The 21800-nt window shown below is 41.4% G+C and overlaps 1 protein-coding gene across 1 annotated transcript; it reads right to left on the bottom strand.

Moving 5' to 3' along the window:
* Nucleotides 1-3961: 3961 nt before the first annotated feature.
* LOC145433700 (uncharacterized) lies at nucleotides 3962-20815 on the bottom strand. Its single transcript, XM_080310874.1, has 4 exons — nucleotides 20412-20815; nucleotides 18435-19320; nucleotides 5008-5186; nucleotides 3962-4837 (listed from the first exon to the last, which is right to left on the bottom strand). Exons 2-4 carry the CDS (start codon nucleotides 19300-19302, stop codon nucleotides 4385-4387), a joined length of 1500 nt encoding a protein of 499 aa, XP_080167000.1. The 5' UTR covers nucleotides 19303-19320; nucleotides 20412-20815; the 3' UTR covers nucleotides 3962-4384.
* Between the last annotated feature and the right edge of the window lie 985 nt (nucleotides 20816-21800).

The raw sequence follows: 21800 nt of genomic DNA, 5'->3' as shown, positions 1-21800 counted from the left end.
TCCGTTCTCGGTAATGTCCATTCTCGGTAATGGTTTTCTCGGTATTGGTATAGAACCGATTTACTGTATTTCGGCAGGCCGTATTATTGCAAGCTAAACATAGCCATAATTGCAAATTATTAGCAACTTCTGGCGGAGGTATAGCCTACTGCACCACCGCAACAACGAATCTTAATGGATTTAGGATTTATCGGAGCGCATTAATCTTTGAAGTCAGTTTAAAATATCCGGCCTGGAAATCATGTGCATACTGAAAGAGTCATAGGAATTGATTGTATCATTGGATTGAAAATTCTGACATCGCAACTTCAGTTGTTTTGGTACCAGACACGCAAAGTACATAATGCATATTGAAAAATAATTCTCCACTTTTCCTTAGTACCCCACTCACCAATGAATTGTTCGATGCTGGCCCAGAATGAATATAGTATTCCTCACAATAGTATCCCTAAATCCCAATCACACAGTGCGGGGATCTGATCATTGTGCTTCGCGACGCGAATGGAGCAGCGGACGAAAATAATCTACTTAGGAGTTGTAGCTTGTGATCTACCAGGGCCGTAACTGCCGCACCCACATCCCCAATTGGGGGAGCTCGAAGGGGCCCAAGATTATTTCGTTGGTCGTTTGTTGAACGATATTTATTCGACTTGAATTTTTTTCGCGCTTCGCGCGATTTCATATCTTGGGAGATCTAGATTTAAATATCATCAGTTGGAGAAAAAAGCGCATATTTTAGAGAAATAGGCATATCGGCGCTGTCCGTGACCACAAATTAGACAGGATTATGACTTCGAGATATCAGGTGGGCCACAGCACATTTTTAAATCAGAAAATGGGCCACGGCCAAGAAAGGGCTGAGAACCCCTGGTCTATACCGTTGAAAAGATATATATCAGATCGGGGGGAGTACCGGCCACAGCGAGCTGCCCTGTGGCCGGCCACAGAATGTTATGTGGATTTCACAGCTTTTCTGGAATTTAAAGAGTATATTTCACACATTCTTGGTTCTTTGATTCCCTGATTGTTTCGTTTGGTTACTATGATTACGGGATTTAGTACTGTGAACGAGAAAACAGGTAAAATGGCCGAATATTGACCGATCAAGTATCTCGATCACACATACATATGCATTCAAAGAGGTATAGTCGAGTCTACTTAAGCGTAAATCGAACAAATTTGCACTGAATTAAGACAAATTTCCAGTACAGTATTGTATTATTTATAAATTAATCAGGGAAATTCACGAAAGATTATAAACTGCCTCCACATCCTTAAACTGCATGATCAAATATATATGTAGCCTATAACCTCGCATCGCAGACTTATCATAAACGACAAACATGGTTGAAAATGAAGGATATTAGCAGCCTCATATTATTTAAATCGCATGTATGCATATTTACAAAATATAACCAACAATACAATAATTTGCAATTGCACAATGCACATCTTACCGTGGAAAATTAATATCAGAACGGTGGAAGCACCGGCCACAGCGAGCTCCGAGCTGCTTCTAGCTTTTTATACCAGTATTTTCTGTTTCATTTAGTGGGTATATCCGCTTTTAATGTATTCTTTACATCATTTTCTGTGTTTTTAATTGATATTATAGAGACTCTGCCAGATCGTTTCGACTTCTTCCTATCGTTTCATTGTATCGCTCTTCTGGTATTTCGGGTGAAAATGCTAATAAACTGAGCTAAACTCTTGCTCTCAACTAGTTCTATTGACTGTACGCCCATAGTAGAACATAATTGATCATACATCTGACAACGATTGGGTCATGGACAGTACTGATATTCGATATTAAGTTGGTATATTACGGCCGGCCAAGAAATTTCGTTGTGGCCGGCCATGAAATTCATTCATGGCCGGCCATGAAAACGAGTTTTCCGTGGCCGGCCAAGGAAGTTTCGTGCAAGGCCACAGCGAAACTTCATGGCCGGCCATGAAATTCACTGTGGCCGGCCATGGAATAGCACTTTTCATGGCCGGCCACAAAAAATTCCGTGGCCAGTGAGTGGCCACGGGAATGCTGAAAGTCCGTCTCAAAGTTTGCAAACCATAAACATTATATTGTTCGTATATTATGTAGAAGAGAATTGTTCAGAGGCACAGGACTCAATGTGTCCCTTTTAGCTTGTTTTGAAACATTAAGACACAAGATGTCTGCTTATCCAAAGAAAAAAGTGCTTATCACGATAACTTGAAATACTTCATCATCATTAATCTCCGCCTGTACTTATGCTAGTTTTTCTCCAGTTTCCATATACTATGACATTTCATCGGAATCGAGGAAAGCTGTTTTTGAGCTGTTTTTCTTTTGGTTTATTGCCATGGTATAAAGGGCTTCTTTTGCATTGTCAATTATAGACAACCAGATGAATAGAGACTATATGCTTGCTAACAGCTCAACACGAAACCCGAAGTGCGTGTGCGTGGTACTTTACAATACACAAACATACGCATCGTTTCCAGGACAGCCGATCCGTCTCGACATAGGAGATACTGTGGCCTACACCAAATAAAATGCTTTATATACTGGAAAACACCCAGAGATGAGCATTGGTTAATTTCTAGTGATGTTCTTGAATGGTTTCGAGGCTTTGTGTTTCTGTTTTGCATGAATAAACCTCAGTTCTAAATATAAGAAGAATATACATTTTGGCGGTTTCTGATTTGCCGTAATATTTTTCTATGAACCAGAGTACTTTATCGGCGTTGCTACTCAAGTATAACAAGTAACACGTTACATTACAAGAAGAAGTACTAATTTCAAAGACCCGTCAAAAGTACTTCAAGTGGAAGACGAAACGAAAGGTCTCCGAAGTACTAAAAGTCAGCAAGTCTAAGTGTATTTGGTAGGGGGAGTATGGTCGCATACTTTCAGCAGTTAGTCGGAGGTGGCTACATACGAATTCGCAAGATGTATCTTTTCGTCTAACGCAAAGTGTCTATAATGACACTACACATTGGTAAAATATCCGGAGATATGTTCAGTTATCATGCTTCAGGGGCTATGTCACGCAGCTCGAATGATAATGAAACTCATTTGAGTGGTGCAATCTTTTCCTTCAACTACTTTCTACTTCTCAAACTCCCGATTGCAAAAGTAAATAGTTTATCCAAAATACTGTTCAGGCAGGAATGGAAGTAGTCTGAAAATATATATGGAAAGGAAAAGACGTAATTTATTTTTGTCCTTGATGTTTTTGCGGCATATACACCGACTCGTGATAGACATACACACGATCTGTGCATATGCATACTATACCATGAGTGCATGATGTGCATATGCCGCTGGACAAGGAAGGTACAGATATAGCTTTGTACGGCTTTCTAAGTCTTAACTTCACCACCCCTCCATGCTACCCCAGTAATGCATGATCGCCAAGCGGGGAAGTCATGGATACCAGTGTTACTATTCAGGTCTTTGGTCTGACCCGACCGGTATCAACTTCAGTAAGTATTGCAACTGCAAGTAGGTTTATTCTACTTGAGTACCCCGAAAAAGTAGTAAAAATCGAAATATATAGTATCTACAGAACGTGACGTGATAGAACAAAAATAACGCCAGATTCGGATTCAGCGCCCTCAAATTAGGTACAGATGACACGAAGGAATCCTGGCACAGAAATCGTGTGGATGGAGAGGAAAATTTCGCCAATAATGTGAACTTCTGACCAAATTATGATGACGCACTGTTCGTAACTGCCGGAAGCCATTCTTCCACGACTACATCTATACCCCCGTTGCGTAATCTCTGCAATCGTTTGCTGGTGACATCGGTGGACTTCAAAGGATATTTCCTCATTTACTCTCGCTAGCATTCACAAAAATCAGTCCTGTATCAACATCTAACAATCCTACCGCAGGTTTAGATCGGTCGCCCTGCTAGCGAATAGCCGTGAATTTACTAGGATCACCTAATACGTAATACCTACATGAATACGATGCGTTTCAATTTGACATCAATGTAATAGTTAAATATCCGCCACTCCGACGGACTTGCAATACATTCTATACATAACGAAACAGCAATCGTAAGCCAATCATGAGCATATATACCGCGTTCAAGGAAACAATAATATTGGATGGTGGATTCGTAATAGCAATTATAAATAGTCAATATAAATGTTACGCGGAAACGAATGATATAAAAGAACGGTTGTCACATACTTTATGCATAGTCCTTGGCCAAATAAGAGGTTATTAATTAAGATTTGGAGGGACTATATATCTGGTGTGTGTGTGTGTGTGTGTGTGTGAGCTGTGAGGTGGATCTCGAAGAATTTCGCTGGCATTCTTCGTTCCGAGCTTAATTCAGCCCAGGTAGATCTTGACGGTATAGCGGATTTTGTCAAGAGTAAAACATAGATTATTATAAAGTCGTTGCTAGAAGACTATTATTAGAGTACGACCGAACAGGCACGGTGAGTTCCGATAAATTACTTTTTGAGTCTTCGTAAATTCGTGTTGCAGTCTCATTTCCTGCCGTTGGATGTCGCTGCGTTGCGCGATCTGGCGATGAAGAATTTGATAGTGAAGATGACGGAGAAAATCCGGATGGCGATTGTCGCTGACACTTCTTCGGTGGAGTGTCGAAGCTGGCGTAGGCATCCGATTTGTCGGGTTTCCTGCTGCTCGCGGTTCCCGAGTCTTGCTTCTCGGATGCGATAGTTTTCTTGTCGCAATTGACATTGTCATTAGCACAAAACTCATCCGGCGCAATCTTCACCGGTTGGAGCTGAGTGGCGTTGGCTTTCAATATTTTTTCCGCTTCTTTGTCGCGCTTCTTTTGCTTCATTCTGCGATTTTGAAACCATATTTTCACCTGAAAATGTAGGGCGTTGCCAATTATGAGCATTATATATTGTAGCCACCATAAATTTTTGCATTCACGTAGCTACCAGTAACATTTACGAACCAAAGCAGACATATTGTTTATTTCTACATGCTGCCGTCAAATATGCTTGTAAAATATCACTTTACACTTATACGCACTTGCGTTTCATTCAGGGAAAGTGAATCCGCAATTTCATGCCTCCTGGCTCTTGTGAGATATTTGTTGTAGTGAAATTCCTTCTCCAGTTCAGTCAATTGCTTCGTACTGAAATTTGTTCGTCCGTTTCCGACCTGGTTGACGTACCCGTACGGGTCCATTTTTCCATGATTGTAAAATGCTGAAAGATTAGTAACGTCCAGTTAGATAGGGATGGTGGATGGTGCGAACCCCTCTGGTTCGCGTGAGCACTAAATTGAATACGAAAATATGACGTCACGAAACGTCACAATGCTAATTCTAAATCAGGTATTGCTTTCTTGTCTGTACCCACTGCTCATATCTGTATGAGGTATTGCCGGAGTAGTAGTCTTTGCTCACAGTACGCTTAGCCACACAGCATGATATTTCGAGAAAAATTAACGAGAATCAATAAAATTTTCGACTATACAAAATTTATATTAGTATTGCGTTCATGTTACTTTGTTGCGTTCACCTATACCTTCATGCAGATTTGAGTGATAGGAAGTTGCAATTCTATGAATTTTGATGAAAATGGGGAGATTTGTCACAAAAATGTTCACAGGAAGAACCTACTCCGGCTCGTATTCGAACACAAACTTCTGAAAGATTGAGGTTAGGTTTGCATACCCAACGCGAACATGGACAGAACTTATTAAATACCACTACGCCCGACGCCGTCGATTATGATCAGAAAATTGGAATGCGGGCGAATACCTTTCGGCACTTGATTAAAACGTTTTAAGGCAGGGGTGGGCAAACTACGGCCCGCAACACCGTTTCGCGCGGCCCACGAAAGCGTCAATAAATGCTGTAGAAATATTGATAGATTGTGTAAAAAAATAAATTTACTGTGGGTACTTGATTAAACTTTTTCTTAATATATTGCAACATGATAATGATGAGTTATATTCTTACCACAGTATTTTTTTTAAATTTTATTGATTGCGCGATGGCCCGACTTCACGGCCCATATATTTTGAAAGCTTTCCGCTGCTAAACATCACAGAACGCGAATTGTAAATGACTTAATCCGGACCACATATGTGATTTAAGATTGCAGGAAACACGAGCAAGTTTAATACATTTTGTGCTGTACTTGGATAAACCGATGCGCGAGTGTGTTAGATCGATTCGTTCTTTTTATGAGAAGTATTTATATATATATTTATATATTGTAGAAGCGTATTTAAAGGTAACAAACATGGTTATGATGATGTCCGCATTTTGTGTCCTGGAGTCAGGACCGTAACTGCCGCGCCCCAAACCCCCCAAAAGGGGGGAGCTCGAAGCGGGCCCAAATTTATTTCGTGAATGAACATTAATTTTGGAGTAGTTTTTTGAAAATTTATCCAACTGCATTCAATTTTTTTTTCGCGTTGCGCACGATTTATTGTTGCCAAATAAAATTGAATATTGGGTACACTTTCCATAAGAAAAAATACGCATGATTTATAGAAATGGGCATTTCGTCGTGGGCCATTACCGGGCGGTAACGCACAAACAAATGAAGTTTTAGGCCCTGTGATATACTCTGAGGATTGTGCCAGAACGATCGGCAGCAAGAAAACCTTGGCCGAAAAGGACTCACATATGTATAATTGACCAATTGACCATAGACGCCTAAATGGTTGGCGCCGAATGTTCGTGTCTTGGCAATCTGAACCATGCAAGACAAATTTCATCCCGCAGAGAAAACTATTTTCCAGTGAAGAAAGACTGAGATGAAATCATGTGCGACTTTTATGGTTTAGTAGGTTACGTTTGGGTGATTTCAATATCGTATGACATAGCAGACAGGAGGTCACGAAATAACATGATGCAACAGAGTCATTATAACAACGGGCCCACCCGAATGTGTTTAATTAGTATTTACGGGCCATACATTTTCCAAGACAACACCTCACTCAGCTCTAACGGAAAATCTGATTACGTGAGCTAAGAGAGGTTAAAAAAGTTGATAGCAATACGCACTTCCCGATATTATTGACCGATTCAATCACGAATTATAAAAATTCGGCAGGACCGAAACAGCACTTCGTGAGCCCCCCAGAAGTTTCATTTATCACCTAATAGGCGGGGGGGGGGTCACGAAATGCTGTTTCGGTCTTGCCTGAAACTAAACCAAAAGTATAGGCAGAAAATCTATGAACAGATCGCTGCTCACATACTCAAATTTACAACCAGTTCTAAGAATCGGAACAGGGATGTATAGAGATCTAAATATCCCTGAATCGGTACAAAAGACTTTCATCTCTAATTTTGACAATGAGGACGACCAGCATCTAAAGTCTCGTCGATGTTTCTGAAGCGTGTACGATTTCATCAAATGCATGTTATTTTTAAATATAGAAATACATATATATTATTTCCATGTTATCACTAACTATATAATCAAATACCAATTTTATGTAGTGCGGCCCGCGAATGGATTCAAATGTTGAATGCGGCCCGCTAGCTAAAAAGTTTGCTCAACCCTGTTTTAAGGGGTATTAATGAGGCATGCCTGGAATATCTGCACATTAAGTCTAAAATCACATACCAATAATCAAAAATAAATAAGAAGAGGTTCGATGGTTATAAATTACGACTCGTCTCGATGCATGAGAACTATCATTCAACGTATCCAAAATATTTCTGCTAAGCGCTATATCGCAGAACGACTCCTGTTATCATCGTATCAGAGATGTAATGTCTTATGCTAATAATTGGAGCACTAAATATTTACTCTATAGGATATCCGATTTATCCTCGGTACATCCAGTTTAGACGGTGTTGTTTTTGTTGCTGACGAACTTCTCGTTGGCAATTTCGGCTCAGCTAACATATAGCCCCGTATTTATCCCAATTATTTTGTTACGCTGATTTTCTACGTTCGGAAATATTATCGACCGTGTTTACGGTATAATCTAATCACCAAGGGGCATTATTCGTTATAATGAGTTGTCGACATATCGTCGGATTTTAGGGGTTTCGAACACATTGCCCTTTCCCAAGTCGATATGATACGATACCGGATCAACAGTATCCGTGACACTTAATCAATAAATATCGACGTATGCGATGTCTCCTGGTGGCATAATTTTTTAAAAGTATCGGCATGAGTCGGGTGGTAGCTTAAATATATCGAGTGTATTGAAACCGCAATATTATTATACCCTATGTGAAACATATGCATGCGCATCGTCTGGATTATTGTACTGTGGAACGTTTCTCGTGCTGTCAGCAAAAGTTATCGGCGTTGGATATGCCGCAGATATTGCCAACCAGCTATGTAATTCTATGGTTTGTGGCATCATGTAATTATCGGATTTATCAATCTTAATCCTCCTTATTTAGTGTTTTGATATAGAAACAATGAATTCGGCGCCGCACAAGACTTTTCAACAACAGCATATTCATGTTAGGGACATTCATATTGAAGAATTGTGAATATTGATACATACTATTTAAGTCTTGCATCTGTTGGTCGAGGGCATCACGAAGATGGATGTTACCTCCGTTTGAACCGGACGCACCAGCGCGGCTTCGACGCCAGCGCAAGTTTCTTTGCGGTTAGGCAAATACGTTTCGAGTCTTAGCCTAAATTTCAATGGCGCCAGATTCTCGGCACGTCTGCAGTCCCGCGCAATCCGGCAAAGCGAATCGAAGAAATTGATGAATGAACAAGTTGATTATCCAACGTTAATTTTCGAAACAAAGAGACTGCCAGTCTGACTGACCCCATACGGAGGTAAATATTTGCGTAGCGAAGGGGCCGAGATTTCAAAATACGCTACAATCGATGTGCAAATAGGAGAATAGATTTGAAATGTTTGCTGGCATTTTAATAGACATGCTAATTTTCCACTCATCATCTGTACTGTAAATCCTATTAGAAATCGCAGAGATAATGAGCGATGACTGACTCGCCGCTGGAGCACCAGTATGACCTAACAAGGATTGCCAGTTCATGAGAATAGCAAAGATTTCACTAAATGGCAGTCGCGCTGGTAAAAATGAGCAACATGGAAACTGAAATGACCTAGCTTTGACTACTGGGTCGCGAATTATGATTGAGAGAAATATAAAGCTGTCACTGTATTCACTTACAAAGTAGAGAGCAAGATTATAATCGAAATCGGAACTCAACGTGACATGTTTTCATTAAGCGCTCCGTTGATCGCAACAACTATTTGGACGATAACCGACGGCGAATTTGTAAATAGCACCTGACCTTATATCGCGAATATGTAAGCTATTGACGCGCTTCATTTCACTACGAAAGGCACCCAAGGTGTTGAGTGAATACCGTGATCCTTCACGCCTGCTTCGGGAAATAAGTTATCTAACAAATGCTACGAGTAAGGGCACTGAAAGGGATGATGGAAATATGAATCCCCACCGATTGCAATAGACGACGATGCATGTGGAAATGTTGATTGCCAGAAGCCATCGAATAACAGCTTCTCTCGATAGACTTTACACTCAACGCAATCCCGTCGAGTCTCGCCAAGATAAACTGTCCACAGTTCACGACCCTATTTACATTGTCATCTCGAGGGCTTCAATGAAAAGAGAAGACCGTGACACGCCGGTCTGGGGCGTAATCGACAGCAGAGGGCTGAAAATGTGTGGGAAAAACAACTCTCCATCGGTACGAACGTCCCCTAAAATGTCTACATGTGTATACGTCACAACGGCTCGGAATCATGGGGAAGCTGCGGTCTGGCATGTTTGAACAATTCACCCCTTTCCTCAATTACGCATACGGCCAGGTGTTGTCAAACTCAATGTAGCATGTGCCACACTGAAACGAAGCGATAATAAATTGCAGATTGCGACCGCACAGTTTAACAGCGCCAATCCTGTGACGCGTCACAAACGCGCAAATACAACTGTAAAAGCTACCCGGCGTGAAGTAATTATCTTGTATATTGGAGAAGGGCAACGGAGTAATGATTAGCGGACGTGTACGGGGAGCGTGAAATCTGTTCCCAGCAGTAAGCGTTTCGCAAACGGCCCTTGAGGGTGAACGCAGTCGCCCGCTGGTTACGGAACAAATCAAGATTGCGTTTGCACAAAAGGCTTGACTTTCTGACCCCGCGCCCTATTGTGGTCGACGGTTTTCCAGCTACGCTTTCTCAGCGCCGTGTTCCGACTGGTTATCGGCGACCTAATTGCTCTCAGGTGATACGCTTTATGCCGTCCTTCGCTTATCGCTACTGTTTCTTTATCACAGCCGACAGTCGGATGACAATGTCGGCCATTTTATTTGCTATAATTTTGCGACATATCATTTGACTGTTGTTACAATTTCCATGCATTTGCAGCTGGAGCTGAAAGGTTAGGGTGAAAATAATTTCCATCATATTCGGCGGAGGAAAATTCCGCCATTTATATTCACAGTGTAGTACAGTGGTTCTCAACCTCCACTACCCTAGCGCACTCTTACGATAATCTGCCAATTTGCAAACCTTCAGCGCACCCCAAATATTCGAGTAACAAAACAGAAAATTACCACGTTACGCATCTAATAGGCTACATTTTATATGGAATCCCGGTGCACAAAACTTGGCATCACCTGTTGGAAGAACAGAACAATGAATATATATGATATTCACACAAAACAAAAATATTATAGGTCTTGTAAATCAGTGTGACTTTTGCAATATGAGCCAGATGTGTGTCTTAACATTCAGCAAACCCCTATGGCTCCTTTGAACCACCGGTGTGCAAGTTCGATGTGTGAATATAAGCTGGCGTGCATTAGGCAACGTCGTTTGTATGTCGGCCTAGTGAGATAAAACCTGTGAAAATGTGGAGTTTTGTGTACAGATTCTCGTGTATCTTATAGTTATCCTAGCAGATATCAAGCTCAGTCAATATTTAATTGGGAGATAATCGAGAATAGTAATGCTGTACAAAACGCGGTGTAGTTTACACTAATTATCGCCGTGGATTAAAGCGGATTCGTGAGTCCGTCATATCGCCAGTCCCGACATTCATCATTCTCCCGCGTGCTCGCAATTTTGTCGCCGCCCGGCTTCGAAGTCTGACTGGAAATTGGTTAAATCTTTCCGAATTCTATTTTCTCTTGCTCGCCCGTTGTTTTAGGGCTTAACGAGTTGTTTTTGAAGCTCCCAAACGCAACAACGCCGATCTATCATTCGCGCTGAAACGTCATCGCGCGCTACCGGGCGTCTTTCGGGCGAAATTATCAAAGGTTATTGTGACGCGGCCCGAACCGAGAAAAACATTATCGTTGTCGAAGAGACGGATGGAACATACCAAATATAACGTCCCCATGACAACTGGAACCCCAGATAAACCCCGCGGGTGTATCGTTCATCATAAAACTGCTCGTCGAATCGGAGACACTGCCGACGAAATGGTAGAGTCGGCTTTTTTCGGTCGTAAAATCGGAAAAGTTACAACTCGGGGCTGTTTTAAATGCGGAGTTGAGAAGAATGTAAATCCTCCGACGCCAGTCCGACTGGGGTAGATCTCCGTGATAACGACACTGCGGCCTGTTTTCTAATTTTCCCTTCCGAAAGGAGATTTATGTAAAAAACAGTTTTCGAATTCTCGAATTAAATTGTCTGCTCTATACAAGGTCAACAACACTGCGGCCACTGCGTACGATTCGTGTATAGAAACCATTTCTCAGTTATATAGCTTGCGTCATTAATTTCCGGAAACCAGTATCTCGGGTCTAATTATGTACCACGATCTATCGGTCATGATCGAGAAAATTCTTCCGTCAAATATTGTGACGACTGTCCGCCAACGACACAGTTATGAGCCCATATGGCAGCACCATTTTTTCATTTGTCACACTCCTGTGTTCGGTGTAAAACTAATTACTATGTCGATACTTTCGACGATTGCTTTTCCACATGACTATTCATTGTTGCACAAATATTGGTAATATGCTCTAGTAATTTACGCAAAGTTAGCACATTCGCTTTCCTATTGTAATCAAATGATGTGCACATGTCCAATAACAATAGATTATGACTATGGCAAGTTTTTGCAACTTTTTTTTGCAGCTAAATACTCAGAAGTTATGTAGTATAGTGTTTTAAGCTGTTTGAAGGAATCGTGTCCATAAACGCAACTTTTGTAAAAACTAAATGCAACTTTTGTGAAAAATAAGTGCAACTTTTCACGGATTTGTCCGCAACAAAATCTTGCCCTAGTTATGACTGATGTTGGGACACGTCGAGTCTTGACGCCGCGTGGCTGTAATAATTTCGGCAATCTGCTACGAGACCCTGTAGTGCACAGCACAGTGGTGTCACAAATCCAACGTTGGGATCGTGTTCGCAGTGATATAATTGCTAATTTGGAGGTTCACGTTCAGAAACGACCCTTGCTACGTTAGTCAACACGAATCTTCTTGACAAACAACAAAATATTTATAAGTGTCACCATCTTGGGTATAACTTATTTGCATTATAATTTCGCGTTGCTTGCTGTACCATTTCAGCGTATACTTTCAGTTTTGTCTGATATTTCGTGAGAGGTATATAATTGAAAATGCAGGCTTATGCAGGTAGACAATGACGATGTGTTTATTTCACACACAGTACGGTAAATTACTTGGCGGAATCAGAACTTTGAGTTATAAGGTAGTGTGCGACTGTGCGCATGTACATTGTACAATAATGGTAATAGTAAGCCGGAATCGCTGTCACCCGTTGCCTGAATCTATGGTGTTAACGGATCTATTTAATATGTACTTAGCTAACACAGACGGCGATAGCATTGTGAGATTTTGATTAGTAACCTACGGAGGTGGAAGCGAGTGGCGCAGTGCGCTTAGCTACACCGTCACGACGTCAATAGTTGTTGGTTTGAGTCTCGGCTCTGCCACGTTTCTATGTGTCAGAGAGAGTCCTTACCGACCCACATAACTGGGTTTTGATTAAGCATATCGCGACGTCTCCGCAATTTTGACATCAAATTAAAACCTTGACACAATATATTAGTAATTTGGATTGCATTCAAAACAAACGGTGTTTAAAACATTTTGTTTAAAAACATGCATTAACCAAATGCCTTTGAAAAGATGTTTGTTTTTTTGAAACGATGTATAATTATTCCACAATTGTGCAAAAACTTTCGAAAAACATGTATTATGGACGATTTGAACCCAATATAGTCGACGTTTATATGATGTGGAGTGACTGGAACCCTCGAAATCGTCGTTGGTTCGACAGTAATAGCTAGTAGATATAAATAATTGGTAATTGGAAATATTGATAAATTGGTGTTCTGATGACCGTAAAAATGCTGTAGTCCTGGTTAAAGACATTTTTGGTCTCATTATGACAGTGGTCGGATGCCCTTTTCGTCGAGGGATCCATATTTACCCTATATTTTCAATTTTCAATGCCAATCCCCTGTGACCCCACCATCAAAGATTTGTGGCATCATGACTAAAAAACAAACATTAAAAACGAGGGCCATGTTTTAAACACGTTTGTTTAAAATTGATTTTTGATTTAAATGTAGCCCTGCCCGTAATACACGTGCACAACTACACACGTATACATATCTGAAAGTGAATATGTTTCCATTTTGTTTGGATGTAATTTGACCCTTCATGATGGGATGATCAAATTTAAGATATTGACCACCCATACCCAGAAACCAACCAGCTCCCAAACGGAATTTACTCAAGAGGAGAACCATTTCACATGCACCCTTTCTCATTAAGATCGGATGACTTTCGTCCAGAAATATGGCCTTAATCGTTCACGCTTCGCGGCGATCGGACAAGTGCGATATAGCGAAGTTGGGTAATGTCGTGTAAATATGTTCACAGACCGGCGCGAGGAAATTTAGTTTCCTCGGGGTTCTGGAGCTATTTGACCGGAGGCCTCGACACGCGGAAAATGTTCAGCTGGGCAAACAACATTGACGCATGGTCGGTACACACATTAAAATATAGGACGACGTTTTACATGCATTGACCCCGCGTATCCGATAGATCAGTGTCGCGCTTCGACCTCACATTGGTACTTCAATAGGATTTGTGTACGCGTGCCGATGTATATACTATATATGCTTGAACTATTCACCTATCCGCAGTTTGCAACGGTGCCGGGTGGGAAAATGTAGACGTTCGTTCGCATTATGATCACATCATAAGCAAGCGGTCTATTTCAACGGCTCCGCTGGGGACAGGAAAGGTACTAACCCATGACCCAGGAGTTCAAAATATTGAAAAGCTTTAGTCGTGTAATGACATGAAAATCCATAACTCTGGGTCACAGCAGGCGTACATTATATGGGTTAAAAGTACTGTATATACATTTTTCTCTCAGGCGAATTAGCAGAAAGGTTTACCAGTGAATTAGGGTTATGGGTTGTGTTAGGGTTGGGGTTAAGTGTTAGGGTAGGGGTAGGTGAGGTTTAGGATTTGGGTACGCCCGGTGCCGAATTCATCAAGTTCCGAAGTGTGTTAACCGTCCGTATATATAAGAATACTTCTAATTAAGCATTATTATTTCTCTGAAATTGATATTTTCCGGTGTATTGAGCGAAATAACTCAGGGTTAAAGTTTCCACTTTATAATTCTGCAAATAATAAACTCATTCACTGTAAGGCAGGGGTGGGCAATTATTTTCCTGCACGCGCCAAATGAGAAGTAGAAACTACGTTGGCGGGCCGAATGAAATTTTTAGCTATATTCTCCTGCGTATTTTAATTTTATTTCTAAATTACATTGTTAATAAATGCTGCTCGGTGAATGTGTTGACGTTAGTAATGAGAAAGTGACGGTTAATTACAAAAATATATATTTGCCGTCATGATTCGAAACAATATTAAACACGATACATTTAAACTCTGTTGACGAGTGAATTCTGAAATATCAAAGTCTAACAAAACGCAGAGCAACACCTATAAGCTAGGGGTAAATCACGCGGAGCGCGAAAAAAATCACCCCCTTCTGAAGCTTTCACGGCCCCAATTCGAGAACCACTGCACATAAATGTATATGCAATGGTACAAAGTAGGGATGGTGTGAACGTGAGGTTCACGTTCGCGTTCTGTGTGTGAACCTCGGAAATTTAGAGGTTCGTGTTCACAACAGAACCTTGGTAGGTTCTGCACTGTGAACCTTTGGGTAAATTGTAATTTTCACTCCAGTTTAAGATCTTTGGCTCAAATTTATTGCATTTCAACTGCGGGCCACTCAATGCATGGTGCTGGCAGCATAACAAAATCAACGCTTGACGAGCATGCACCATGCACCTCGACAACCTTAAAAGTTTTAGTTGCTTTGTTGCAAAAATTTTCTCGGAATAACCAGCTTTCCGTTTGTGAATATTTAGTGACTCTCTGCTGTGAGCTTGACCCGCAATCACACAACATCACGAGCGATATACGTAGTCGGCGAATGATGCTTATTCAACCAATCAATGACATTGATATCATCTTCTGATGTAAAAAATCGAACGGGCGTACGGGTTCAATCTTGACTTCATATCTTTACTGTATCATTAAAACCAGATCCATTCGATTAAGGTGCTTGCTACTGCTGCATAACTTGTTGTTGTTTGTGGTATCGGTAGCGAGTATTGAAACCCGTTGTACACTCTGCTCAATATCAATGTAGCAATACTCAGACTCCGAACACATTGTCCGGTCTGGCTAAGACCGTTAAGGCGTAAGCTTATATTCCTTGGTAAGTCCCCGTCGAAATTGTTGGCAAAGCGACGGAATGTATTGATTTTACACAATTATTATATCCTTTGATTACCGCTGTTGATACATTTAGCGACGTTTAAAACGCCGATATGTACTTCAGCATTGTGGCATTATGTGGACCGAGTCTTCGCTAGGTATCGTGTACATTAATATAGGCTATCACTTTATTGGAAGATAGGGTTGGAATTAGCAATATGACGTCACGTGACGTCACGAGGTTCACGTTCGTGTTCACACAGAACCTTTCAAAAAAGTTCGCGTTCACACGAACCTGAACCTTTCAGAGGTTCACACCATCCCTAGTACAAAGCACATTTTCTTGGTCGCTGCCTTCCGAGCAGTATGCAGCTTAAATAACATTGACGTTGAGCGACGTTTGTAGTATTTCTGAACTTCGCCCTCCCTTGACCGAGTGTTTCGTTTCTTTTTCTTCATAGGAACAACTTTAATCGAAATCCCACGAAAAATGCGACTACGACGCAGCGAACGTCAGAGTTTCGTAAAAAATCGGGAGCCGAGCCAAAATGACGTCCTTTTTTAGTCAATACCATAATATCGAAAAATTTCCAAAACCATTAGTTTTCTTGGCGATTTCAGAATTTACAAAAAGTGTCCTCTTTTTATGATCTCAAAATAGTGTAACCCTGTTTTAAAGCGCATACAGGAGTTTTGGGTAGTGGGGAATGAAGACTCGGAATAAATCTAAATGTATGAATGTATGTATGAATGTAGACAAAAAGGTTGGGAGCCACTGGTATAAACGTTTTTTGAATTCAGTTTTCGGCTTTCTTTTTCTGGCATGCCGTTGTTCCTTTATGGGTGATAGATTTGGTGAGTCATATAGTAATCGCGAGCACTGATTGACTTAGAATTTTGGATTTTGAAACGTATCACGTACTAATTTGAAACACATGCCGTATAATGCATGATGTGACAATGGCAACAAAGAAGGTTTGAACTAAACTATATGGAAAAATTGATTTATTGTGACTCTAATTGCTACTTATACTTTGTCACATTACCTGTATTTTGAATCTGGATTACGCATGCGAGGTACGTAAGCAAAGCATGCAGCGTAATCGTTGCATATTAATGAACATTGAACGATGAACATGCTTCAAAGTAAACGAAATTCCTGTGTAGCTGCTACAGCCTATGGTTTTAGTCATTCAACAAGCAAGTATTATGTTTTGAATTCCAAGCAGCCTTTCGCGGGCCGCACAGAATAGCTTCGCGGGTCGCATTTGGCCAGCGGGCCGCACTTTGCCCAGGTCTGCTGTAGGGGGTCTAGGGTGTTTCAGGGCTATACAGTGTCCAATGATTTATTAGCTGGCTTCACTTCTACTCCCGAGAACCTAAACAATCTTAACGTCCGAATAGCTTCTTCAAACCCACACATGGGAGTAACAAGGCAAGGTTACATTATTTGCCCAGTAGCATTGGGGGGGGGGGGGGGGGTGGCCAGGGAAATCACTCTTCGCCGGATATATTCGCATTGAATTAATGTGATATCATGACGAAACCCAGAAGTATATTATACAATTATCGTTAAGTAGTTTTGAACGTAAAGATATACCAGGGTAGGAGCCTACTGAATACCGGTCCTTCTTGAAATTCATTCAATTTCATATGATGTGCATTCTCAACTTCATATTTCGAATCTTCGTTTTCGCGAATTCATTACTTGCGTCATTATCTATCTAATCAAATGGTTGCAAATTGACATCTCGCGGTCTCCTTCCCAGCTTGATTACAGTAAAACTTACGCTCAAAAGTTTAATATTTCAAACCAATGACCCCAAACACTTGATAGAATTGGTTACTGTCCTAGAATTGCATCCAAGAAACATCTATATAAGGTACTAACGCAATAGCCTACATGCAGACATTATAAATTCATAAATGAGCGTCGGACAAATAATAATACGTATTTAAGTTATTGGAGGATGGAGGTTAGGTACATAAGTTGAATTAACCTTCAATAAACTAAACAGTCGCATCCGATTCAATGTGAACACAAAGCGAATTCAACTCTCATCCATAAACCCAAAACAATTTACTATGTTCCAGGTTTGACGCGGCCCGCAACATGTAATCTGAATTGGCTTATCTGATTAGTCGTGTTTAATCAATAGGCACCGGATTGATCGCGACGATTACCCGCGAAGCTTAAGTGCCTTGAACACTTATTTAAAGATCAAAATATAATATTTGCCGAGACGACACAATTCATCGCCACCCTCAAATGAAATGTAGCCGAACGCGAACAAAATGGCGGCTGTCATCGGTTAGCCGTTTTTGATCGGGCGCGTTTGCTATTCTGTATCGAGTATCAACGAAGTACAGAATGATGACAAGGAGCGAACAACATCACATACAGGAGCGGCAGATATAATTTGTAAATGAAAAGAAAGTGCAGTGCGATTGATCTACGAACTAACTATATTTACTTGGAAAATTTGTTCATCAATAGGAAGATAGGCTATGCAAAGTATAGCAGATATTATAAGGAGAATAAAATAAAAGAAATCAGCATGGGGTGATGGAAGGAACCGGGAATGGGAAGAATAAAAAAAACAGGACACACACAGAGGGAGAATAAAGATATCACACACCTGAGGAAACTGATGGAATTAAGATTGAGTTATGTACCAGTGTGGGGTTCCACTTTCATTAAACGCTATGAAAAATGTAATGTTCTCTTACTTGTCTTCGGTGGATTTCGTTTGATCTTCATCCAGTCGTACGTGTTGGCCAAGTCCGAGTTCGTGCTGGCAGCATTATCTAGTTTGTCCCTCTCACCGTAATCGTGCGGCGACCGTCGTTGCGTATTCCCGCTATGAAAATACCCAACGATCGACGTGTCAAGTCCTGAGTGATGTCCGTTGATCGGCATTGGACATGGAGGATATTGGGCGTGCATAGGGTATGAGGTTGCGTGGAGATTACCTGAATACACAATCGGGTTGCAGGAAGAATACGAATTCTGCGGAGGGCCCGGTTGGTTTGGGGAGGTCGGATAGGGTGAAGTGGGGTTAAGGGAGTATAGCGATGACGACGCGGGGTCGGTTTTAAGCGGGGGGTTGTAGGCGTAGCTGTTCGCGTAGGTACCCATAAGGTTTGTGGAATAGGTTGTCGTGTTGGTTATTTGCGGGTAGGTGGGTGGCGATAAAGGTGTCTGCTGAGGAGACGGGTGGCTGTAACTTTCGCTTACGGGCGGCGACGACGAATTGGGCGATGGGGTTGCGGTCTGCGGACCAGGCGCGTCCCGGGCCTGGTAATGCTGTTGCTGAAGTTCGTAAATACTCAATTGGTGGCTGAGACTGGTGTATGTCTGTTCTCCGTTTGTCTCGAGCTGCGTCATATTTTCGTCTGTGGCTTTTCTCAGGGCCGAGGAGTCGTGCATGACGCAGGAGTACATGGGAGAGGTAGTGTCGATGCTATCCTCGCTGGAAATGGTTCTTTTTATGTTGAACGATGAAATGCCATCCACCGGATTGTACATCATGTTGGCTGGAGGCCGGACTGCGTACGGATCTCCGGAACAAACCGGATACTCCATGAACGAACTCATTGCGATTGCTCTTCGAATCTGGGTAAAACATCGATTTACAAGCAAGCATTTGAAACCGTAATCATCACACATAATAGGTGATACGGCCGTACATAGATTGTACACATAAAAAAAACTATATTTTGTGTATATAATTTGAGCGTGCGGTGCGACAGGTATTTTGACTTTCCCGCGCGGTATCATTAAGTTGGTGCGTAGTTTTTGATTTCAGGTGGACGTTAGAATCCCCTGTCAATCTGGAATAGTGTAGCACAGTTGTATCATTATTTTACTATCATCGGAAACACGGTGGGTGGGAGTATATGGATCATTCTAATTTTTACCATACTTTGCCGCGATGTGAACCGTAATATCGTCGATTGGAAATTTGAACACAAAAACTTGCGATTCGTGCGTACTTGAAACAAAGAAGTGGCATCCTTATTGGCGATTGGGGCGAAAGCAAGCTGCAATTTAGCGACGAATTGGAACGCGGCAAATTCCGAATACGCCAAACAGAAGCAATACTCTCGTGTTTATAATGGAGATATTTAATGAGAGTTAAATAGTCACCCGGGGCGAGATCTATTAACTCTTTAATCATCATCATGAGGCGTCTCTGCGGTGACATCACGATCGGGAGCAAATCGGAAATCAAAAAGACTCGGGGATGCCATCGTTTCAGCATCAGAAATACATTTGAGCGTAGGAAATGTGTACGAAAAATATAAGGATGTAAACTAGCAATACACTGCTTTGCTCCAACTACCAAATTTACAAAGCGATGAAATGCTTAACAACACCCATTCACGCGTAATAAAATCCTCGTTGTAAAGCCCCAGTGCGTGGTAAGCAATAAAAAGCATAATTATTAGAGGAATAATCACATACAGGGAGCAAATTCACAGGGCGCTAAAAACAAATTTCGCAAAGTCAGATTCTTTATAACTCGTAAAACGTGGCAACAAGCACAGCCGTAATTATTTAGGTTTCTTTCGTATATGCGTCTGACGCAAATGACCCTATAGCAATCAAGTCGCAATAAAAATGTCAAAATACGCATGTAAACACACACAGCGTTAAATGCACCGGTTACAGTGGTATTTCAGGAGGTACTACGAATTTCTCACCAGAATTATATCTCAATTGTCCTCGGTTCTTCGATGAAAACTTTAAAATACGGTTCACTGATAGCATATAATGAACATTGGCTAACTAGCAGTGGGAAGTCACTTTAGCTAAAGCCTGGAAATCATACAATGAAGATCGTTTGGAAGACTGCGGCTTTCGTCGTTCACGTTAAAGCGGGTCGTCTTGCGAATAACTCGGGTGCAATTTCAAAACTGTTAGAAGGACGCTAAACTTTCTCCTGATCCTGACAAAGATATCGTTCTCCGATCACAAATATTGACGAATCACCGGGCTGGTGTAGATTAAGTTGTTTTTGAATGAACCTGTCTACTATTCCAGCATTGCAGTTTGGCACCTTTTTCCCTTCCTCAATTATCCCGTTCCTTGTACACAAACTCTTCTTCTCTCGCAATCCCCACTCCCACGCTCCTTGACTATAAATGTAAGAGGCGGTCTCACTTATTTTCTTCGCTTTTCTCTCTGAAGTGTTATCAAGCGTTACGCTCTGGGCAGCGGCACTTATGGGCATTTCTATCCGTTCGATTGAGATCCTCCGGGCAGGGTCAAAAGTTGAACAAGGCCTCGCGACGTTCAAGAGAAATGTGAAATGTTTTATTCCGATCCCCAAAAGAACGCGCTGCCCTAATAATCGGAATCCAACAGTCGGTAAACAGTAGTCCATTGTGCTGAGCAAATAAAAAAGATCCAGCCCTCCGTTTTGCGGAAAATAATATTCCACCTGAAATATCCCGCTGCATATCTCCTATGGTATCGCGCTATTTATGGTATGAAACCACTAATACATTAGGATATGACACACTCGACACGAACGCTTCATTTACAACAAACGAATGCGTCACACGAGGGACGGTGGGTCAACGTCCCGTAAACTTCATACTCACGCTGAACATTTTTATTTATACATATACATTCCAGACACGTGGTCTTTCCGTAACTGATCTTTCATTTTGGCGTACGAGAGTGCATTGAAACTGACTATTACACACGAGGATTTTCCTCAGCGGTGCATGGTGATCTAATTGATTCGATAAACACGAGCGTATACTGTGCCCATTCAAGAGATGAATATGTACTGCATGATGTATTTATTTTTGGTATAGTGGGTTGATTGTGAAGGCGGGTGCATGGGTATCAACAACGTTACTTATTATTCCTTCGGCTGCGGCGAAACCGAGAATGGATAGTGAATGCTGGGTTGACACGACAATATAGAATACATCACATAATGGTTTTCTAAGGCGAGAGAAAGATCTCTCCTATTACAATTAAAAGTAGTTTGAATTTCTACATCATTGTCTCGGAGCAACACTAATAGCTTGCGCTACAATCTACCAAAATATTACACCGATTCAGGGATTTAGTAATTT

Source organism: Botryllus schlosseri, chromosome 2, assembly GCF_051294905.1.
Source record: "Botryllus schlosseri isolate E-star chromosome 2, Bs_hap1, whole genome shotgun sequence".
Taxonomy (NCBI): Eukaryota; Metazoa; Chordata; class Ascidiacea; order Stolidobranchia; family Styelidae; genus Botryllus; species Botryllus schlosseri.
This window is presented reverse-complemented; position numbering and strand designations above follow the sequence as displayed.